Source organism: Pyrus communis, chromosome 9, assembly GCF_963583255.1.
Source record: "Pyrus communis chromosome 9, drPyrComm1.1, whole genome shotgun sequence".
NCBI classification, from domain to species: domain Eukaryota; kingdom Viridiplantae; phylum Streptophyta; class Magnoliopsida; order Rosales; family Rosaceae; genus Pyrus; species Pyrus communis.
The window spans coordinates 26,622,209-26,645,418 of record NC_084811.1 but is presented as its reverse complement, the minus strand read 5'-3'; the positions used below and the strand labels follow the sequence as shown (position 1 = coordinate 26,645,418).

Genomic DNA, 23,210 nt, shown 5'->3' with positions numbered 1-23,210 from the left:
TTAGTTCATTACCTTCTCGTACAATACCAAACTTCTTCACTACTAAATAAGAACACGCATGTTTAATTTTTCTCAGTACTTGGCTGCATTGCTTATGGCTTGAAGACATCACTAATTCATTATCTTAGAGTACTTGGGTGCATTGCTTATGTCTTGAACACACGACAAATCGAAGAAAAATTCGACAAGCTAATCATCTTCAAAAAGATGAGAAGCATGTGTTTATTGGCCACTCCTCCACATAATATATTTATTTAACTCTATCAAATATTTTGTTACCCTTGGAATGCAATTAAAAAAAAATGTCCTTCTCTCTCATTTTAAAGATAACGTTAGGGATAAGAATGTATATTAAACTTGTCATTCACGAAATTTAAACTTAAAAGTTCTCATATAAGAGAAAGTAAATACTTATATTTTAACGAAAATGATACTTTAGTGTCTTGTTTAATTAAAAACGCTACTACGATCGGCAATAAAAGAGTATATTAAACAACTAAAACGATTAACACAGATAATACTAAGCAGTGAGCATTCATCCAAAATATTATTTCATATCAAAGGCTTACGAAGGTTTCACATTAAATCATATATTCAAAACGTGCCAGAAACATTTTACATGTAGCTAGTAACAGTATTCAGCAAATACACACTTTCTTTTTGGTTCTTGGTTTTTCTTCTTGAACTTTAAGTATTGGCTGCAACGTAAAGGAAACAGGAGTTGAGCATGCTCTCTTGACGCCCCAAACACCTACAAGGGCAAATCATACAGATATAATCATGTGGAGATAAACAATTAATTGAAACTTAACAAATAAATGAATTAACTAACAAATTAATTAAACCTGGCCAACCATGTGTTGGTCACATTTAGGTCATATTGTAAAGATAAATCTCAACCAATATAAAAAAAATTATACGTGAAGTCATTCTTGTAACAGGACAATGTTGAGTGGCAATATGTTTCAAAAATAGCATTTGTCAAAAATTTAACGACTAGTTTTGTTTGTTTCTTAAATCTAACTAATCAAAATTCTTTTTTGGATTAGCAAAAAATGAAATCGACTAATGAAATAATTACCTGATTATTGGGCAGATGCATGCACACGCGACAGATTAATCGCTGTCGCTGCTATCATCCTTCTTGTCCTTCTTGTCCTTCTTGTCTTTCTTGTCCTTCTTCTTCTTCTTCTTCTCGCCTTTGTCTTTGTGGTCATCTTCGTCGTCTTCCTTATGGTGGTCGTCATCTTTGTCCTTGCGGTGGTGGTCATTTTTGTCCTTGTGGTGGTGGTCATCTTTCTCCTTGCGGTGGTGGTCATCTTTGTCCTTGTGGTGGTCACCATCTTTGTCCTTGTGGTGGTCGTCATCTTTGTCCTTGTCGCCTCCAATGTGGAGGGCACCTCCAATCTTGCCCATGATTCCTGACATTTTCACTCTCTCTCTCTCTCTCTCTCTCTCTCTAACTTCTCTGTCTAAAACAAACAGTTCTCTGTAACTTCTCTGTGCAGCGTATGTTATATGAGATATGAAGCTGAATGTGTGCCTATTTATAAGGAAAACAAGAAAAAAGACGACCTTTCCTTTCCCGTCTTTCTTCAAATAAATAAACAACTAATATTAGAGTTTATCCGCGGTTTGATTGCAAAGTACATTGACCATCGGCCACCTATTTTCTTGAGTCTACATTTGTGTGTTGGATTAAATATAATATTACTCACTCCAGTTTAAGCCATTATATTAAATACAACCTTTAAATATGTGTTGATACTACATGTAACTCGTCAGTACTAAAAAAAAGTCGATATGTCGTAGCTACGTATAAGTTTATGTGTTTGTTTAGATATGTTTTTAAGATGATTGAAAGTCCTTTTGGTAAAAATGTTTTTGATACTAATTCTTAGTAAAAATTCAAGTGGATCATAAAAAAACACTTTAATTGATTCCTGCAAGAAACACATATCTAATACTTCTTCTAAAAAGCACTTAAAATGATTTTGGAACTCAAAATCAATTTAACCAAAAGTGTTTTCAGACATTTTAAAAGCACATCCAAACAAGCACTATAATACGTCGATACCATATCCATACTACGTGGACGTGTACGCGGGAAACGGTGGTATAAAGTCTACTCAATCTTTCTTTATATCCAACATCTGTCGCGTGTCGGTAAGATCACTTTATTTTAAACCATAAAAAAAAAACAAAAAAAAGATTATTACCACATCAAAGTCCTCTTGTTTTTCTTGGCCAAGACTTTGTCCTGAGTCTGGCATTGCGGATCGACTGTTGGTTTGTGGTTTGGCACGTTACATCGAAGTCTCCGACTCTTGCCGTGAATCATGGCTGTGTCGACCGCATGGCTTAATAATATACAAAGAAAAACTTGAGTTGAGATGCCGACCACATCATTTATAAGGTGTTCTCGCAAAAAAAAAAAAAAAAAAAAACAAAACAAAACAAAATTTTAGTATTTTAGTCTCATTTAATGTGATAACCATCATATTTTTGTCTCGTACATGTTATGTTTCATACGTATATTTTACACATTGATCTTGCGTTTTGATGTAGGTTTTGAATGTACCGTTTAGTAGTTAAAACTTAATATATCAAAGAAAACACGAGATAAACATATTTCAAAGCATCGCAAGTCGCTATATTTAGTAGAAAATACAATAAAACGACGTTTAAGGAGAAACAAAAATTGAAGAAATGTAGTTATGGTGATGATGGCGATGGCGAACTACAGAAGATGGAAGATGTTTCTTCTCTTTTGGCAACACTTGGATAAGCAAGAATCTTAGCATGAATGCCTCTCGTCTTTAAAGCTTCAACTACAATCCTTACATAACGCTGCATTCTACACATTCAATACCACCCCTCCACCCCAACCCAATACACCCCTAGTATCCCAAACCCAAAACCCAACACCCAACACCCAACACCCAACACCATCTACGAAACTTATCAAAGAAGAAGACAACCATCAATTTCCCATATATATCCAAATGAAGCACGCAAATAAAACTGTAAATACAAACAACTGAACATATTGGATACAAAAAATGGTAACCAAACGAAAGAATTGTGAGAGGTGAACTTAGTTTGGAGCGACGTAAATTGGGGGTTGCAAGGTGTTGAATCCTTGCATGCCTGCGTTGGTTCAAATTTCGTCGGTGGCTAATCTAACATTTAATCTAATAAAATCTATCGTTTGACAAAAGAATAAAAAATAAAAAATAAAAAAAACCAAATTTAGCAACTCTAACTAAAAGAATCACGTGAATGTCACGTGAGAATACCAACTAATGAGTAAAGTAAGTTGGGCCTCAACAACGATTGGGCTAGGGAATGAGTAATTAAACAAGTATCCAATTCATTCTAGATGACCTTCCAAACTTCTAATGCACATGAAAAGCGCACATTTAAGTTACACGTGAATAGTCACTCAATAGTACGATTAGTTGTATTCCTTCTTTATTTGTAAGTGAGAGATTTTAAGTTTAATCCTCACCAAAGACGAATTTGAACCATATTATTGCTAGCACATGAATAAAAGTTGTTAGATCATTAACGTGACAAGATCTTACGACTCTTGTTTAAATATATAACTTAAGGGTAATGCTAAATAGATTAAAATTTTAAACTAAATAAAGTGTCACCAATAGAAAATAAAAACGTTAATAAACACTTAAGTAATAATCATCAACAACTATATCATTTGGTTTAAAAATTTAGTCTCCCTAGCATTAGCCATAACATTTTTTTTTTGAACAAACAATTTATTTACACTAAGGAAGAGGAATGAGTTTAGCCTCACAATCTCACTTACAAGTAAAGATGAATACCACTAGACCGGAGTACTAAGTGACAACATTACTCAAAACCCTTTTTTTTTTTTTAAGCAAACGATATTATCTACGTTAAGAGAAAAAAGATAACCACAGATGGTGGGCCGGCCTTTTGGTTAGAATCGTATGAATTTTCTCCATATTCGAGTTTGAATTGTCTTGTGTTTGAAAAGCCAACCGAGCGTCGTCCTCTTCACTTGACCTGAGCTGCTGACCCTCTCGGCTTTCACGAAGGATGACTAACCCACTTCCTATTCAGATCTGCTGATCGCTCTTCCGCTGCCCACGATCCTGCCCCTCCAGGTACGCACGCATCCATGGCTTCTCCGATCATACCCCTACAAACTACTCCGATTCAGATCCCTCATTGCAGTCAATGATTTCTCAGCACCCAATTGAACCGATCCAGTTTCAAAAAGTTCACTTTTTATTTGCATACTCTGCAGACTATAAAAATCGTAAAAATTGAATCTTTCAAATTGTTACAGCAATGGAAAATGTATTGATCTTGTATCCTGTATTAAATATCTGTTCAACTCTATCGCTTTCGATTCCGTCGTTTGTTTTATCAGCTCAGTATTTTTTAGTAGAACGATTTAGTGGGTTAAATAGTTCGTTGTTAGGGGAGGGGAATCGGTGGGGATGAAACCCGCACCGAGGTGCATAGCGCCATCTGCACCAGCTGAGTTCCCTTGGAAGATACTATCACATATCACATTGATTTCATGGTTAATTCTAGATTGCATCGGTGTACATGGCATATATTGCTAAATTTAACGACTGGATGTTTGCTAAAGAATTCCGAGGAATTAAAGGGGTGAATCCGAGTCACTTACAAGGCATTGTATACTTGGTACCAATTTGGCTTAAGCTTAAATTCTGAAAAACCATTTTTAAGCAGCTTAGTTTTACGGTTTTAGATAAAAAAAAGATGCAAAGCAGCAAAATTGAGCTTCACAAGACCGGCTTTTTATAGCCAAAACACGGATGAACAGTGTTCGTTAAATGAAACTTTCAAAATTTCAAACCTACCCTTTTGCATCTTTCTCCTAAAACTCTCCTTCACTGTTGTCTCTCGCTCGCTCCCACTCTCCTGCTCTCTCACTCCGTTCGAGCTTGATCTCTCCCTCTCATCTTGTTCGAGCACTCTTCACCAATAAAAAGGTATATTTCCTTTTCTCAACATCTATTTCTGGATAGTTGGAATATTGAAATTGAATAATTGGAAGGTAGAATTGGAAGATTTAGATTTCTGGGTAATCTGGGTGATCTGCGATTCTGGGTAATCTGGGTTTCGGAGGGTTGAGGCCGACGATGATGGACTTCTTCAACGGCATGGAAGACCAGGGCTCCACCATGGCCATGGACGTCTCGTCAACCCACTCGAGGCGTTCCGCGAGACCCTGACGGGTGAAGGCAAGCTAGCCGATGCCGATTTCTTCACCTGCTTCGAGGACGATTTCGGTGACACCGACATCAACTGAACCAGCAAGCCAAATCATCATCCTCTCTATTATTTTGAAAAATTGGATATATAAAGATATGGATTTTAGTATGTGTTTTTGCAATCTGTGATTTTTCTATGAATGATTGATGAGTTTTCTGTGTGATTTGCTGATAAATTAGACATTCTTCTATGAATGATTAATGCCCTTATTAGTCATTTTACACAATCACATCAGTTTTATATAAAAGTTTACCAAACATTCTGACACTGTTTTTTTTTTGCTAAAAGCACTTTTTGCATTATAGTTTTGAAAAAAAGCACAGTAATCCCAAACTAGCTAGTATCACATATGCTTCGGTTAAAGTTTGACCAATCATCAAACTTTAGAGTGAATTGATGATTCGATTTTATTGTTTTGGTACTGCAGGTGGGATTTTACATAGTCGAATTGCTTGGGATTGGGGGCTTTTTCACCTCTATCATTCAGAGGTGTGTTGGTTATAGAGTTAAATCTCAGAGGTTACTCTCATGATTTTTCGTGTCTACCGATATTTCCATGCACTCTAGTGACAATTGAATATGTTCTCTTCCTTGTATATTTTCAAATTGCTTTACAAATACAGAATCATGAATTGGAAGTCAAATTATGAGAGGAACTTTGATAAACAATTATGAAAGAAAAAAGCGACATTGATTAATCTAGAATATAGTCGGGCCTGCTCTACTTGAATTTATTGCTTCATTCCATTAGAATTTATATGGGATGGTGTACTTGAACAAAAATGTTGTTAGTGGACGTGACCACAAATAAGGCATTGAAACAAAGCTGTTGTTTTTAATAAATTACATATACAATTAGCTAAAAGAGAAGTTTAATTCTACATGGGCACCAACAGAAAGGTCAGACATTTCGCTGTATAGAGTAGTAAATTTCTTTTTTTTTTTTCATTCTTGCCTTGGTTGGTTTTTGTAACGAAGAATATCAGAAAATGCATTGAAGTAGTTAAGATCTCAGCACCTTGTAGTGGTCAAATTTGACACCTTTAGACTCTTATCAATCAGTAATTCTATGTTCAGATGTTAAAGCATTATTGGGTTGCTTTCTTTGTGGTGGTGTCATGGGCTGTCAGCTTCACAGTTTTAGATGCCAGTGCTGGTGATGCTGATCCGCGCTATAGGTAATTGTTTTTATCTTTTTTTAGATATTCCTTTATAGTTCATTTTGAGGTATGCTGCCTTTGTACCTATTGTTACTCGTTTGCCACATCCGCTTGTATGTTTTTTGAGGTTTTCGCATTTCGTAAGTTTAAAAGTTATGTATTGTCACCTCTTGTCATTCATCATTTAGAACACAATGTAGCCTACTAAGTTATTCTAGCATGCAGAACGTGTTCTTTCCTGAATCAGCCATTTATCTTCCAAATGACTGAAATTTCAGCTGAATCCTGAATGGCTATATTTCCCGTCTTCATTGGAATGTCTAATGGAAAGGGCCAGTTGTCGCCCACACCGTTCCAGTGAGTAGGGCCACACTGGTGTTCTCCCCGTTATTAGCAATTAGTGCTCCTCATTTGAATTTCGAACAGGGAGCTTTCTTTTCCCTCAAATGTTTGTGTTCGCATAACTATATGGTAATTCACCAATCAGTTATTTAGTGGATGAATTAATACATAATAAGTATCCCTTGAATAAAATAGCTTCCATAAAACTATTTATCAATCCTTATTACACAATTGGAATTCTTTTCGGTAAGTACCTCACTAGAAATTAATTTGTAATAATTGGCTTATTTCTAAGCTGTACAAGTTCCTTGTGTGTTAATTCTTTGGCAAAATTGACATTTTGTTATTTTGCTGACACTTGTAACTTGTCATGTGGATTTCAAACTGTGAATTTGGAAATTGATATATGATTACTTGCAACTTTAGGGCTTGTCTAAAAGAATGTGGAGAAACCGGTTGTGTAGGGCAGAGATGCTTTCCGAATTGCAATTTCTCTTCTGATGGGGTCTCTGTTGATCGTCCATGGTACATGCGTGAACCTCTTTATCAGCAGTGGAAACAATGGGATTGCCAAAGTGATTGCCGTTACTATTGTATGGTTGACAGAGAGAAAGAAAGAGAAGCAGCTGGTAACGGTCCAGTCAAATATCATGGTAAATGGCCCTTCAAGCGTGTTTACGGGATCCAGGTTTGCCTTTTTCGGACTATATGCGTTGGCAACATTTTCTTTTACAATATATTTTAATGGTATCATAGTTCTGTGGTTGGTGCTATTTGACATGTTATCCTTTATTTAGGAGCCTGCTTCCGTAGCTTTCTCTGTGCTTAACCTTGCAACGCATTTTCATGGTTGGATATCCTTTTTCATCCTTTTATACTACAACTTGCCTCTGAGACGGGATAAGAAGACATACTATTATTTTGCTAGTTTATGGCACATCTATGCTCTCTTATCATTGACCTCCTGGTTCGCGAGTGCTCTGTTCCATAGCAAGTAAGCTTTTTATTCTACTCTAACTTGTGCCACCCATTTGCAAACTCACAATTTTCCTTTTATTATTGGGACTTGGATATTTCCTCATGCTTGAATGGGTTGTAAAATAATTGTGAGCGTTGGTTTGTATGTTAAAGTTATTACTGTGCTATTTAAGTGACATTTTAATTTTCCCTAAATCTTTCTGGAAAGACTAGTTATTGATGAAAGACGAATGATAAATATGGTTTGCTTATGCATTGAATTTACCTCATCTGGTGATCCTTACTTACTAAAATGGGGGGTAGTTTGGTTACTTGGCACATTTCTTGATCATCAATGTGTCTAATGGACTACAGGGACGTGGATTTGACCGAGAAATTAGACTACTCATGTGCAGTGGCAATACTTGGGTACTCGCTTATTCTGTCCATACTAAGAAGTTTTGATGTGAAAGATGATGCTGTCAGAGTCATGGTTGCTGCTCCACTGCTTGCTTTCGTAACCACCCACATATTGTACCTCAACTTCTATAAACTGGATTACGGTATTGCAGTTTACTACTTTTTTTTTTCATTAACGTATAGTTGGAGAGAGAATATTGATCAATTGCACCTCCTTTAATCTTCAAATAGTTTTGTTAACATGAAGTTTCTTGACGTGCATAGCAATCTCATGTCGACAATCTGACTGAGATAATAAAAAATCTTTGCAGGGTGGAACATGCAGGTTTGTGTTGTCATGGCGGTGGTTCAACTTCTTCTTTGGGCAGTTTGGGCTGGCGTCACTCGCCATCCATCACGTTGGAAGCTGTGGGTGGTAGTAGTGGGAGGAGGCCTTGCAATGCTCCTAGAAATCTATGACTTCCCTCCATATTACGGATTCTTGGATGCTCACGCCGCCTGGCATGCCACCACGATTCCCCTAACTTATATTTGGTGGAGTTTTATCCGAGACGATGCCGAGTTCGTGACATCTAATCAAGTAAAGAGGTTGCGAAACTCGAACGTTGCAAAGAAGGCAAAATAGAGCATGTGGTGGTGGCGCTTGAGCACGTAGCCCTCGTCTCCGTTAACTTACTGGAAATTGCAGTTTTCCCCTTTTTCTTCACTCAACCTGCATTGCAAAACGAGACAGTTGCCGTAGTCAGTAGGGTACTGATTGCAATTGCATGGAGATAACTTTGGATTTTGAATTTCCTTTGGTAATACTGTTATAGTTAAATTATTTTTATTTCATCATTTATTGAAGTCCTAATGATGGTTCGTTTGGAAATGCTTCTAAAGTGATTGAAAACGCAAATGCTTTTTCAGGATTTACTTGTATTTTTACTAAAAATTAGTTTCAAAAGCACTTTCTTTTTTTTGGTAAAGACCACAAAGTGTCCCCACATCCCAAGGATGGGACTAATCTCCGTTTGAGGTTCGGCTTGCTTCTGGCCACAAAGTGCTCTCAGCTGGTTTCGAACCCCCAAAAAAGAACCAAGGAATCCGCCAACTGAAGGTGGCAATTTGCCAATCGCACCACACCTTGTGGTTAGTTCCAAAAGCACATTCATCAAAAGTGCTTTTTGTCCTCCATTTTAAACTCGTTTCAACCAAATTTCGGCTTTCGTAATGATAAAAATTTCCTTTTTCAAATCCCTCCGGCGCCATCGTCACTAAGACCTGCCCACCAACAAGGAAACCTAAGCAAGAACATCACACCAAGTTTTTATGCGTCGCCCACCCGAGAAAAAATTCTTGAATCCGTCACTATGGATCCCACCTAAAAATCAACAATACTAAAACCTTCAAATAGGCTGAAATGCGTCTGTGAGTCTTCCTAGCCTCCGGAAGGTGTCAACTTAAGCTCATTCATCTCACGCACAACATATTTCATGGAAACTGCAACCTGCGTCATTGCTCGCTTAATCGCTGTAATATTCGTATCAGGTGCACCAAACGATTGCGGTATTGACAGCTTACAACTGGTGTCAACAGCATGCTTCACAGATGCATGGATACAAGAGGAAAGGGTAGGTCCTGCACCCACCCTACTCCCATGCGAAAGCAGAACAAGACCTTGCAGCACGGTGAAGTAGGAAACCATGTTCTCTTCGAGTGCTCTATGGCCTCCTCCCAGCTCACCTTCTCAAGTGTACAGGGTGCGGTTTGATCCAACACCTCGAGGGTCTCATGGACGGTGTTGAGGTGCTGGTTTAGAGTTCAGTGGGTTGCTCTCTCTCTCGGCTCATCCGACTTTCCCGCGGTGCTCGAACAATGAGAATTAGGCAAATGGTCAAATTGGAAGAGAAAAGGGGTATATGGTTATCATTTCCCTTCTTTGCATGGGAGAGGGGAGGGGTAAAGAAGGTAAAAATTTGATTTGAACATTTACCAATACATTCTATCACCACATGAATTGAATTTGGGTGCAAGATTTATGTACAAACCACATGATTTGATTACTAGGGCATCGCCGATAAACAAATTGGACAATACTTTCTAAAATCTGGCAAATGTAAGGAGACGGAAGACGAATAAATATGTTATTATACACAAACAGAATTTCAAACCTCCACAGTATAAATATCATTCAATGTCATCTGATTGCTCCAAGCAAATTTGCACCATCAAGCCTTGCACCTTCCAAATGCTGTTCAAAACATAAAAATTAGAGTTACATCCTCGATTGCACGCTGTCAGTTGACACACCAAGCAACTATCCTACCAACAGAAAGGACGTTCTCAATGCTGCAATTTCTACACTGGATGTACATATAATGCACATAAACCGGACATCCGAACTTCAATTCAAGGGAGGAAAGTAAATCCTAAACTAATTGTCTAGTTTTAGCAGCTTAGGCCCACTCAGTAACCTTTTCTTTCTTTTTTTTTTTTTTTTTTTAGCTTTTCATTTGCGTTTTTTCAGTTAGAGATAGAGAGGAAATACATGGATGAAGAGAGGCGGTGAGAGGGGTGATGGAAATATCGAGGATGAATGAAATAAAAACTTGAAACGAAAACAACTTAAAATTATTTTTATTTTCAAGCCGATTTCTTCAATCTCCTCCCACCACCCTTCTTTATATCTCTCTTTCTCCCATATATATCCTCCCTGTCTCTAACAAAAAACGGAAGCTAAAAGCCAAAAATGAGAAATTTACCAAACCAATAACCAAAATAGAAGTTACAAAATGGTTTGAACTTTGATCAGCTTTCATTACCGTATCTCGAAGATTCACTTGACGTAAATAAGCTCGTTGAAGGTTTGCATCCTTCAAATTGGTATTACTCAACTTGGCACCCTAACATGCAAAAAGACAAACCAAACAAATAAATTAAGGGAGGAGAGGGAGATTTTTTTGTCATTTATGATTCATTTCTTTGAACAATAATGGATAATGTCATATAAGATGAACTACATTTTATTTTCTATAAACTTCTTTTCATGTAAACGTGGGGTGTTTCTCCAAAACAGCCTCACCTACCAGCTATATGATTATGACACTTGTCTAATTGAAGGCATTCTTAATCACATAATAGAATATAAGAAATAAGCAAATCAAATAGGTTTTACATTTGATTTCTCATAAATGAGACTTCCTAATTCTCAGATTGCAATGAAACTCATCCAAATTCCAACCATTTAAGTTCCCTAAAAAGTAAAAGAATGTGTGGTATCTGTTGCGTTATTTTTTACTTTCCTACGTAAGATCTCACCAGATCGAAAGTAGAAAAAAACTCAAGGGATATCTCACATTGTTTTTTTTATTATACCTTCACCAAACCTTCACCACTCGTCTTCGATGACTACCTAGCACAATCACCTCGTACATTTTCTCAAAAACACCTTCGATTTGACCCCAAATCTAACAGGATGAACATGTTGGTCGTATTCTGTTCTCTACCTAACACTAGAGTTCCACTACCAGCATTTATTATGTTCATTTAACCATGAAACACTAATTCACCACAAAGTGATCCAACCTTCACTGTTAGGGATCTTTTTAAATCATCTCGCTTCCCTTAAGGTGAAACAAACGTAGGAATGAAAGAACCTATGTTTCATTTCCATCCCCTGCCTGCTATAATCTCAGACCAAACAAAGCATTAGAAAAAGGCTTAAATGTTTCGGTACTTGGAGAAAAATGAAGACTATTTTCATGGTACTTTTCTTCTCGAAAAAGGGAGAGCAAGATATATTCCCTTCTATTGCAATGTGTTAGCAAACCCGTGAAGATGTGTCCCAGAAAATTTAGAGCTATGAAAAAAGATGTAATATGGCAATTCATAAGCTTTTTTAGAAGTCAAACAGGATAATTATGTTCTCAAAATGAATTTATAGGAGTTCTTTTAATCTCTTAAACATAAGATTCATACTAGACTAAGTTGTTTTTTTCTTTTGACACACAATCTCCACTTTACCTTCAAATTTGCTCCTTCCAGATTAGCTCCCTCTAGATTGGCATTTGTAAGATCAGCATTCTGAAAAATTAAGAGCAAGAAGATAATGCATCATTCACTACGTAAGCACCAAATCCTAAGCCTTCATTAGTCGAAGTAATATGAGCATCTCAAACAAACAGTTACTATCTCATTATTGGATGTTCTTGAAAACCCAAAAAGGACAAACACTCAGAAACAAGTGAACTATATTCCGATTGACAAATGCAGAACCTGTAGGTGTGCAGAACGCAGGTCTGCCTGGCAGAAGCTAGAATCTATCAAGCATGCATCTGAAAAGGGACAGAACACGATTAAAAGGAAAATTCAGCCTTAACTCTGGGTAAACGAGAGACACATAAGCTAAATCCATATTAAAAAAGTTTTAAAAAAATATTTGAAGTTTAAATGAACAGAAACGTATGCCAAGGAATTTAAGGCAACATGATTTCGGAAATAACAAATAACATAGTAATAAAATATTATCAGAAACCAGAATGCAGAAAAGTTTGCCTTGTAGGTTTGCGCTCTTAAGATTAGCACCAGCCAACAAAGCTCCACGGAGATTTGCCCCAGTAAACTCACATCTTCCCTAGGCAAAAGATAATTGCATTAATCAAGCAACCGATTAATAATATAATATCATCATTAACTGGAAATTATTAGAATTCATACTCCTGCAAAGTTGCATTGTGAAAGATGGCACCCGCAGCATCGACATCCTGTGACAAAATATAAAAGCTTCAATAGTCATGTACTGATCTTATAAAAAGAAACGAAAACTATATACGCCGACAAAAAATACAGTGAGACTTTTTAACAACATTTAATATGTAGAAAAAAACAGCAGTTGTTTTTAACAGACCAGACATACCATGAATAACTAAAGCTTACCTTGAACTTAGCACATTGAAGATTTGCACGTGAGAAAAAGACATTTTTCAAACATGCATAGCTGAAGTCAACTAATGACAAGTCCTGCAATTTCATGGATCGACATCAGAGACAAGGCATCAAATAGATGGATAATCATGCATCTTTTACCATCCATAACATCTTTTCATTTAAATTCATAAATAATCCAGCAATGCCTACTTTTATGTAAGCAGTAAGCAAATGGTTTCAACATGATATAGGAAATTTTGATTCTTAATACAGATTGTAATAGATGTTGTTTTACAAATTCAAAATATTTTTTGGTAAAAAAGACTTGGTACACTAGGCTCAGTGAGGACGTTGCAGAGAAAATGCAAATGTATAGATCTATTCGGGGCTTCATTATGTGCCTGTACTTCTGAAACTAGATGTTCTAAATGGATATTAGCTTATTGTAGTGTATTTTTCCAAATTTCTAGAAACCGAATTTTACAAGGCACATATCTAGTACTATTTTTACTTTATTCAGAACTGAGAACCTGAGAAATTACCAATTTGGAAAGGTCAAGGCCAGAAAGATTGACACCTCGAAAACGCACTTTCTGAGACTGTATGCACTTGATGATATCAGTACGTGTTAGTTCTGTATCTACCTCTTCATCCTCCCTCTTCTTATTTAGAACTGCATGTATTCCATCTATCAGACCCTGAAAATTGTTTCAGAAATTCACAACATTGTTGAACAATCTGACTGTTAAATGAAAAGAGGCAGTATTCATTGTGATGGGAGAAATGACGGTGTATAAAAATGGAGATATGTTTGACATGTAAATTCATTAGTAGATTGATGAATGAATCTCAGCCCATGTATAAACTCCACTACTTCAACATAGTTAGAGATATACAAAAATGTTACATCTGAGTTGTATAGTTACAAAGCAAATACTTAATCTCTAGGGATTTGTTTTGAGTCTTTCGACATTCTGGAATATAATCAGTTTATGTTATTAGATTGTGAATCTGAAACATGAACTACTTTGATCACTGCTTGAATATGTGGTCCAGATTCACAGTTTGGAAATTAAGATTCCTATGTTGCAGATTGTCTAAAAAAAAGAGAATATTAGTCCATATATTGTACATGTACATAAGAATGTAATTTTAATGCGGTGGTGCTATGTATGCACCCTTTTTTACCTCCCACACATCCCCTATTACTTTTTGTCCTTTAATCCTCTTCAATACATTCGATTTGAACCTTCCATCGGTTTAAATTACGGAACAAAAATTCACTATTTGAGTAAACAAGTACACAATATGAACTAGAGTGCAGCCCATTGATGACGTTAATAAATAAGAGTAAATGAATATAAAATGTAAAACCCACACTTACTAGAAGTTGATAGTATTCAGCCTCCCTAAGTAGTTCTGAATATTCTGAATCTTTTAATGTGGGAACAATGCCATCCCTCAACCAGTTAAGGATGTGCCGAAAATGTTTGCCATCCCTATCAAGAAAAACATATCCCTATAAAGAAAAAAAAAGCCCGGGAGCAGAATATCATTATACAAACTGAAAATAATGTTTTCATTCATAATTACATAACAATAAATAAATAAAAAATATGATTCATGTCCGACTATTTGGGATAGTTACTTGAATCCCAACCCTTCATTTGATCCTATATGGATCATACTTTCATACAAATCACACAGTACTGTATTTTTCCTAATTACTTCCTTGCCATCTCCTTTCGTAGCACTACCCTCTGTTTTGATTAAGTCACTTCCTAACCAGCACACCTATTGGTCTTTGTTGAATATGCGGAGGCCATCATAGATGGTTCTCCCTATGTCTCCACTGAGCGCCATTTCAGCCTACTCAAACATGATCATTCAAGTACATAAATAATTATCTAACATCTGGTGAGGTTGTAGTGGGGAAATCAATAGTCATAATGGAAACCTGTTTAAAATGTGTCGCAAAGGCAGAAGTTTATACCTTTTCGGCTTCTTGACATAGACTATGGCGACCACTGAACATTGCAGCAAGCATCGAATCGGGCTCACGATGAGTCAAAGTATCAATAGTAGTACAAAATTTCTTTCCTCCTGTTAACAGACAAAGAATGTATCCAAATTATGCAGCTAATCCTCAAGCTCTATTAAACTACACCATCACTATAAGTTTTAAACAAAACCACTTCAAGAGCTCAATTGGAGAAGAAGGACTCTTCATTTATCCACTTTTCATACTCTTAATCTGAAGTTGTGAGTTTGAAGTGGTTTTTCTCTAAAGTGTAATCTTATCAAGGCTTATAAGTTAAAACCCCAATTTTGAATTTTTGACAACTCCAATCAGTCACACATGCACAAACACACAGATTGCAGTAATAGCCCTGCCAAAACATTCAATTGGTTTACTTATATAGCTTGGCTTTTCTGAGAAAATGAAAAATTAGGGTTTCAACTTCCATTCGAGCGCGATCGAATCGATTCAACAAAAAAATTTATACTGTAAGAAACAGAAAATTCAAATTAAATTGGATTGGATTGCAACTTGCAAGAGAGAAAGAGGGAGCTGACCGATGTTAAGGCGAATCAGAGAGGAGGAATCGGAGACCTTCATCATTGAATTGAGGGCTCCGATTTGGGAATCCACAGGAGCAAGTAATTCAAAGCTCGGAGCTTTTTGTTTCCGACTTTATGATTGTAGGTTGAAGGTAAGTTTACATTAGTGTGTTTTTGCAGCCCTTCATTGCTTAGCAAGCGAGAAATAGAATATGAGGAAAGCGTCGCAATTGATCGGTTAATTCGTTAAAATGTGCCACTACGTCACTTTCATCAACACCTTTACCTTTAGAATTAGTCACAAGAAGTCACGTGTCATGTACATAAAGCTGAATTAAAGGACAAATATGAAAAATTAAAATGAGAAAATTGTAGCAGTGATCCCTGAACTTTAATCCAAAGTTAGCAATGTTATTTTAACCCAATTAGAGAAATGGTCCATCAACTTCAATGCAATGATCCTTATACCATGATTAATTTTGACAGAAGTTCTAATGGAGTTGACAAAAAGCACCAGAGCTGCATGTTTTGATGGGTTAAGGGAAAAGAGACCATTTCCCACAAAGATCACCGAATCAAGTGATCCGGGCTTTTGAAATTTCATCCAACGGCCCTATTTGTTTTGATCCCTTAAAGCTATAATAATTTTTTACCGTTGGATGAAATTTTAAAGGCCCGGATCACTTAATCTGGTGATCTTAGTAGAAGAGATCTGGAGAGAATTTCTTTCCAAGTTAAGGGACTAAGGTTACGGTTTTTTAGTTAAGAGACCAACTCTTCAATTGAATTAAAATTAAAGAGTCATTGTTATAATTTTCTCAATAAAAAAATAATTTTCTTTTTCTTCATATTTTACTTATTTATTAAAATTTAGATCAAAACAATTCCTAACAAAAATTAAGATTAAAACATAAAAATGGAAGTAATCCCAACACATTTTGTCTTCTTTTGTTTGTTTTTTGATTTATTTATTTAATTTTAAGACTAAAATAAATATATTGCGATCAAGAGAAAAAAGTGTGCACAATTTAATTCACTCTTCACATCTACCATTGAGTTGGCGAGATTTTTTTTCCTAGCGTTGACAAGAGATTCAAAATTTCAACTTGTTTTTAACTGAGCAATGTTAGAGAGATTAAATTTGTAAGAATGCTACTAGACTCATCCAATTGTCTTATTTCTCCACCTCATTATAATCTCACCCACTATAAAAAATAAAAAAAATTAAAATCTTGTTTTCCCACCCTCTATTATTAAAAAAATAACCTTTATCACAGCACGAGCACCACACCATCATTATCTTGTTTCCACCTCTGGTCTCCCCTGGAACTTCCTTTAGCAGCAAAATGCGTCAATTAGCCAACCCAAAATCCCAGAATCCAATACCATTTTCTCAATCTTGTCCACAAGCTATGTATCTCTAGATTTTGTACTACGGCAACAAGTCACTTGCACTTGTAGCAACTATCAAGCAGTGAAGTTCAGGGTAATTAAAAAAATACAAAGTAAAAAATTAATTACCGTCATGATGACACTCTCAATCTCCACAACCATTCAAATTCAATGGAAATTGAAATTTAAGCCCCAAACGAGAAGTGACTTGCCCTAGAGGAGAGGAGCATTCCTCTTGCCCTTCCTCCACCACCACAACTTTGTCGTGCTCCTTCTAATCCTTAGTGCTTGTGGCCATGGTGGTCGGTGCAGAAGCGGAGAAAAGAGAGATGAAACAGAATAGAGAAACGGGGACGGAGAGAGACGATGGGGGAGTAATGGGTAGGGGTTTAAAAGTCTTTTTATAAAATTATAAACATGTTATTAATACTTTTGAGATTTTTATTAAAATATGGGTGGGAAAATATGACAATGGGGTGGGATTATCAACACTTATTTGTAGATTAAATTTTGTAAACTAAATGATATGGAAGTTGATGATTGAATTATTACTTAAACATTAATAAACATGCTCATTTCCTATTGGCGACACATCATTTAGTTTGCAAATTTAGTCTTCATAGCATTACTCTTTTTAATTTGGTGACTTAATACGTGATTAACTATTCATTTTGGCTCATTCCACAATGTATTAACCATTTACTTGTTAATTACGTTCTTATTGGAGGATATTCCTAATAAAGCAAGCTCACTCAATTTGTTTATCAATATTTATCATTTATCGAAAATATTGTGTTTATACGTGTTTATTTTGATCAGACTTAAATAACTAAACACTTTTTGTCCAATTGAAATTTCACAAAAATAATCTTTAAATGAAAACCTAAAGACAAACAACACCAATGATACATTATGAAAGTAGGCACAAATGAATAGTTAGTACCTTATTAACTTTTTTTTTTCTGCAAAGAAGGGGAACAATTTGTGGCAAGCCACAGTTATCCATCTTTTTTGGGCCCAAAGAAGCTTTGAAGGAATTTTACCTTATCTATAGCCACAGTCAAGTCAACTTACCAACTCACTTTATTAACTTGTTAACAACTTAATTACCAACTAGTTAGCAATATAATTGAATTTGAATAGGGCCAAGAGTGTGAGATCAGCTATGTTCGGTTGGTTTCTAATTCCGGATAATTCAGCCGAACTCGACCCAGAAGGTTAAGAAAAGACAGCCCAAGTCGGCCTCAGAGAAACGAGGAACGTGCAACAGGTGGAATAGCAAATGCTGCATGGCCACCCAAACGTGGCAGCTCCATGAAGAAACACATCTCAGCCTCTGCCTCTCCTTCAACTTCTCCTTCCTCCTTCATCCCTCCCTATTAAAAACCAAGTAATCTTCTGCTCTAATTTCTCTGCTGTTCTGCAACAATACAACAATGTCCACAATGAAGTTGAAGCACCTCTCCTCCATTGCAAACAACGTTGTACAAAAATGCGCTTTGTAAGTCCATCATATATGATATGTAATTCATACATATATAATATTTTGCACCTGCAAATATTGTTCTTCTTCGTATTTGTTGAATTTTTAAATCGATGTTGACTATATATATAATATATATGAGTGTCTTTTATATACGAATCGTTGTTCTACGTTAAACTAATATAAACCGCATGTCGAGGGAGATTCGAAGTAGGGTGCACAGGAGAGCACATCCGCTGTAGCCAACCAATGAGGCTACGCCCACGTCTTCATGTTTATATGCATGTTTGTTTATTAAATCCTATTATATACCCTTACATAATTATATTACGTTCAGGAAACTGGATACCCCGGTGGACAAATTGGTGGAGGAATTTGAAACTACATGGAAGACGGATGAAACGGCGCCGGTTGGTGCTGCTACTATCAGTAACAATAACAACAATAGTAATAGTTATGGGAGGAAATTCGTAGAATTTTGCAGTGCCAAGGTTATGCAGAATTGTGACATGTGCAAAACCATTGAGGAAAAGATTGCCAATGGCTCTTTTAGCCGCTTCACCTTCGACATGATGCTCGGTTGGGAGATGCCTACCTCTGCTGACGAGGAATCTTTTACGGTAATTAATTATGTTTGTAATTTGATTGTTTCTGTTGATACTAACGGGGATTTGGCTAAGCTTCATGATGATGTTGAAGTCAAAAAATGTTGGTATCGAAGAATTCACCATTCATGGAAGTCGAACCTAAAAACACCTAAACTCTCACACAGAGGTGGATAGGAATACCACTAAACGGTTGTTTTTTATTGAAGAGAAAAATATAGTTGTATTGAACTATTATGATGCATTGATATATTTATATTTGTATGCAAGGAAAAACATGTACGCAGCCTTACCCTTACTCTTTGCAAAGCAAGGTAAGACTGTGTACGAGAGACCTTCCTCCCCGACCCTCGCAAAGTGGGAGCCTTGTTGGCTCGGGATCGCCCTTTGTTGTTTCTTTTGTTATTGTTCAAATGTCATATTTTTGGGGTTTTGCAGGAGTGTGTGGCGAAGGAGAAAGAAGAGAAAAAATTGCCGCAAAAATGTCTTTCAGAACAAGATGACATCTCTCTGTTCTATTCAGACCTTCTGCCACTTCTTGTAAGCTATTTCATTTCTTAAGATTTAATTTCGTTTTTTGTAATTTTTTTTTCGAGATACATAGAGAGATGGAAAGTTGGACTAAACTAAGTTCTAGGTTGAAGTAATGGTCGTTGCTTGAACCCTAATCTTTTGTTCCTCATTGTAGTTGTAATTATGTTTTGTTTCTATTCATTCTTCACCTACTGTCTGACAGGTTGATAATGAGAAAAATGTTGGAGAAGATGCATTTGTTTGGATGGGGTCGCAGGTTCCACTAGTTACAGATGTTGTTAATGGGAGATTTACCTTTGAAACTTTAACGGTGCCTACGGGAAACCGGCTCCATTTTCCTTCCTATGACAAATATTTAAAGGAAATTGATAGGTGATGCATCTATAACCATATATTTCATTTGTAAGATGTGTCGACGCATACCCAATAAGCAGCTAATACTGTTGGAGACACTCGTTATACCTTAGTTGAACCTTTTTCTTTGAAATAATAACATGCAAAGAGTAATTAATTTTGGTGCAATACATTTAGGGGAATAGACAGTATAAATGGCAGTGTAACTTATAAAGAATGCTTGCATTTGAAGTTTCTTTAAGATTGTTTCAACTTTTCCCTTTTTGTACTGTTTTGATTTTATAGATGTATAAAATATTTGGCAAAACATGCAAAACCGAAGGGTGTGGAGCTTGCAGACGACGAATTCATTTTACACGTTGAGGGAACTGCTAGCACACAGCGAGTAGTGCGCCACATTGGAGGAACAAGTTGGCCTGGTTTGTTTAGAAAAGAGAACTTTGATCATCTCATGTCTTATATATAGTTTCTTTTCCCCATATGTAATTAAGTAATCGATTTGATATGGCTAACCCTGCATTGGTATTTCAGGTAGGCTTACACTAACGAATTACGCACTCTATTTCGAGGCTTCTGGAGTATTAACATATGAAGACGCTCTTAAAATAGACCTTTCGAAGGATATGGAGCAAACGGTGAAACCAGCTTCAACAGGGCCATGGGGTGCTCCACTTTTTGACAAGGCTATAATTTACGATTCTCCTGAATTGTGAGGGCATATGCTCTGCATTTATGAATTTAAGTATTTATCCGAAATCTTGCATTCATTTTTTAGTCTAACCCAAAGCACCAAATAGCTAATCAATCGATGTGTCGAGTGTTTAGAAACTAGTATTTGACACGCTGAAAAACCAAAATCTTCGCTAGGGTTTCTAGTGCTCCTGGTGACCCTGTGTGGATACCACATCGACCAAACAGAAACACAATTACACAAAGTTTGTTAAAATCTTATATTGTTGTTATAGATTAATGAATTGCTTCACCAAATTTCTAGATCAGAGGAGATTGTCCTGGAGTTCCCCGAGGTAACAAGCTCTACAAGGCGTGACCTTTGGCTTGCGCTCTCAAGGGAGATTATGTTGATGCATCGTTTCCTAGCAAAGTATGAAATAAATTGTCCGATGCAAGCATGGGAGATGCATTCAAGGACAATCCTAGCAATAACAAGGCTCCATGCAGCAAGAGAAATGCTAAGAATATCACCCCCTCCACCAACAAGATTCTTAATTTTTTCTTTGTTCGATGAGATACCGAAGGGAGATTATGTACTGGAAGAGCTTGCAGAGAGTCTTAAGAAGAGCAATAGCGGGCATCCATGTAGTGCTAGTTCCATCCTAAGGAGCATGAACTTGTCAGAGTCGATGATCATCTCAGGTTTAGACCAAGAGATGAAAGTTGGCAGCAGCGAAAATGCAACCCCAACTCCAAGCGGTCAAGTCGAAAACAGTTCCCTATTAGAAACAGCAATTAATCAAGCAAGAGTGGAAGAAAAGGATATTGCTATTGCCAAAGCTACCACGAAGGAACGTAAAGAAGAGGGAATCAGTGAAAGCGCTACTATCTTTTTGGCAAGTATCTAACCCCCTCCATATCACTCTAGAGGAATTTCCATGATCGATCAATCCAAATGGCGAAAAATATCTTAGTTTATATTATACTTAATATTCCGTCTAACGTGCACCTTCGCATACATCCACGTATCAATCTGACTTCGTTTTATTGTGTAGGAGCTACTAAGGCCCCTTCGGAATTCAGTGCCTTGGTTTGAAGAAGTACTCATGTGGGAAAGACCGTCAACTACTCTCACTGTGGTTGCTGCGACTTTAATAGTCACCTACCAGTATGTCGTTTCTCTAGCTAGCTGCAGTGCTGCGTAAGCTTTAATAAAATTCCAAGTTGGTGAATGGTATTTTGTGAAGAACAACTTCTTGATATGCAGGGAGTGGGTTGGCATAGCACTAGCCGCTTTATTCATTTGGCTGGTTGCGAAGATGGTTAGAGCCAGGCTGCAGAGACTTGATATAAAATGCAATGAGATAGTCGTGTGCACCGCCTCGGACCAGAGTACAATAGAAAGCATAGTGTCTGCTCAACGTGGAATGCAAACTGTGCATGAGATGATGCAGATAGCAAATGTTTCAATATTGAAGTTGTGGTCCATATATATTTCGAAGGCACGCAAGGTATTTATATATGCAGCCAAGCTATATGTTCACTTCTACAATTCACTGTGAATTTCCAGATCGTAGTAGTAGCAAGAGTCGAAAGATATTCTAAATTCAGAGGCTCAAATGTCGAAATGCTTATGTTACGCCGACTTTTCTCATGCATATAAGAGATTGATAACTTGTGTTAATTGCATCAATCCAACTAACAAAGTTTAATTGTTGTTGCAGCATGCAAATGTGGCGATGGTGTTGTTGAGTGCGACGGCAATATTTTTTACGGTGGTTCCGGTGAAGTTTGTTATAATGGCAGCCATAGTTTGTTGCTTCTCATCGACATTGGCGTCGAGACTAGGTATGGGTAAGGGGGAGAACCAAAGCAGCAGACGACTAAGAGAATGGTGGGATTCAATTCCGGTCATTCCTGTCCGTGTTGTCGAGACTCGACAGTCCAAGGCAGACTAGCTAGATACGGCTGCTTCCGACTGCCAACTGCCCGAAATAGTTTACTTTGCACTTATGATTCCGGTTTGTCATGGTTTCTCCGGTTTCTTTTCGATGCTGCAGTAAATGGATACAGAAGAAGGGTAGCTTGCATGTGTGGCCATGTGTAAATAAATATCATCGTTAAGAGCTATAGATTGTACACGAGTGGTGTTATTGTCATTCTTCCTTTGCAGCAAAACTTGTAATGTAATAATAATGGAGTTTGTTATGCCCGCCTCGATTCAGTGAGATGGAATCTTCCTGGCCTTCGTTACACCATTTGTTTTGAGATATTGGAGCATCGGTTCTTGAATTCTGGTCAAACTGTACTAAAAAGTCGTGAGTATTGATTTTTGAACTTTCATCTAAATAAAGGGTTTAAAGCGGTAATAAGCGACAAAATTTTTAATGAAGTTAATCAAAGTGATCATTACGTCTCCCGTTGTTACAAGTTTGGGGATTAATCCATCGATAAGTTGATGGATTAATACACCGAGTTTCTCTTTTGCTCTCATCGTTCCATTGGTTTTGCAACTCCTATGTGTTA

The 23,210-nt window shown here is 36.8% G+C and overlaps 4 protein-coding genes across 8 annotated transcripts; 2 read left to right on the top strand and 2 right to left on the bottom strand.

The window, feature by feature from the left end:
• Nucleotides 1-535: 535 nt before the first annotated feature.
• Nucleotides 536-1,525, bottom strand: LOC137744159 (dehydrin HIRD11-like). 2 transcript variants are annotated; one of them, XM_068484030.1, is made up of 2 exons: nucleotides 1,082-1,525; nucleotides 536-698 (listed from the first exon to the last, which is right to left on the bottom strand). In XM_068484030.1, the coding sequence occupies exon 1, from the start codon at nucleotides 1,426-1,428 to the stop codon at nucleotides 1,117-1,119; it is 312 nt and encodes a 103-aa protein (XP_068340131.1). In that variant the 5' UTR covers nucleotides 1,429-1,525; the 3' UTR covers nucleotides 536-698; nucleotides 1,082-1,116. The 2 variants fall into 2 exon arrangements, with proteins under 2 accessions (XP_068340131.1, XP_068340130.1); XM_068484029.1 differs by having other exon boundaries at nucleotides 536-751; nucleotides 1,082-1,522.
• A 2,469-nt stretch (nucleotides 1,526-3,994) lies between these two features.
• LOC137745307 (uncharacterized) lies at nucleotides 3,995-9,035 on the top strand. 4 transcript variants are annotated; one of them, XM_068485244.1, is made up of 7 exons: nucleotides 3,995-4,151; nucleotides 5,723-5,784; nucleotides 6,373-6,473; nucleotides 7,224-7,485; nucleotides 7,595-7,791; nucleotides 8,130-8,317; nucleotides 8,486-9,035. In XM_068485244.1, the coding sequence occupies exons 3-7, from the start codon at nucleotides 6,373-6,375 to the stop codon at nucleotides 8,797-8,799; spliced, it is 1,062 nt and encodes a 353-aa protein (XP_068341345.1). In that variant the 5' UTR covers nucleotides 3,995-4,151; nucleotides 5,723-5,784; the 3' UTR covers nucleotides 8,800-9,035. The 4 variants fall into 4 exon arrangements, with proteins under 4 accessions (XP_068341345.1, XP_068341347.1, XP_068341348.1 ...); XM_068485246.1 differs by having other exon boundaries at nucleotides 5,723-5,814; XM_068485247.1 differs by lacking the exon at nucleotides 3,995-4,151 and adding an exon at nucleotides 4,802-5,012 and having other exon boundaries at nucleotides 5,723-5,814.
• Nucleotides 9,036-10,120: 1,085 nt separating this feature from the next.
• On the bottom strand, nucleotides 10,121-15,837 carry LOC137745155 (FH protein interacting protein FIP2-like). Its single transcript, XM_068485056.1, has 11 exons — nucleotides 15,660-15,837; nucleotides 15,076-15,185; nucleotides 14,467-14,601; nucleotides 13,625-13,780; nucleotides 13,092-13,175; nucleotides 12,873-12,919; nucleotides 12,711-12,784; nucleotides 12,432-12,490; nucleotides 12,180-12,239; nucleotides 10,979-11,059; nucleotides 10,121-10,407 (listed from the first exon to the last, which is right to left on the bottom strand). The coding sequence occupies exons 1-11, from the start codon at nucleotides 15,703-15,705 to the stop codon at nucleotides 10,354-10,356; spliced, it is 906 nt and encodes a 301-aa protein (XP_068341157.1). The 5' UTR covers nucleotides 15,706-15,837; the 3' UTR covers nucleotides 10,121-10,353.
• A 2,635-nt stretch (nucleotides 15,838-18,472) lies between these two features.
• On the top strand, nucleotides 18,473-22,953 carry LOC137744606 (uncharacterized). The gene is made up of 10 exons (XM_068484380.1): nucleotides 18,473-18,537; nucleotides 18,857-19,139; nucleotides 19,563-19,664; nucleotides 19,861-20,030; nucleotides 20,298-20,431; nucleotides 20,544-20,721; nucleotides 21,007-21,580; nucleotides 21,740-21,852; nucleotides 21,952-22,195; nucleotides 22,409-22,953. Exons 1-10 carry the CDS (start codon nucleotides 18,473-18,475, stop codon nucleotides 22,640-22,642), a joined length of 2,097 nt encoding a protein of 698 aa, XP_068340481.1. The 3' UTR covers nucleotides 22,643-22,953.
• Nucleotides 22,954-23,210: the final 257 nt, after the last annotated feature.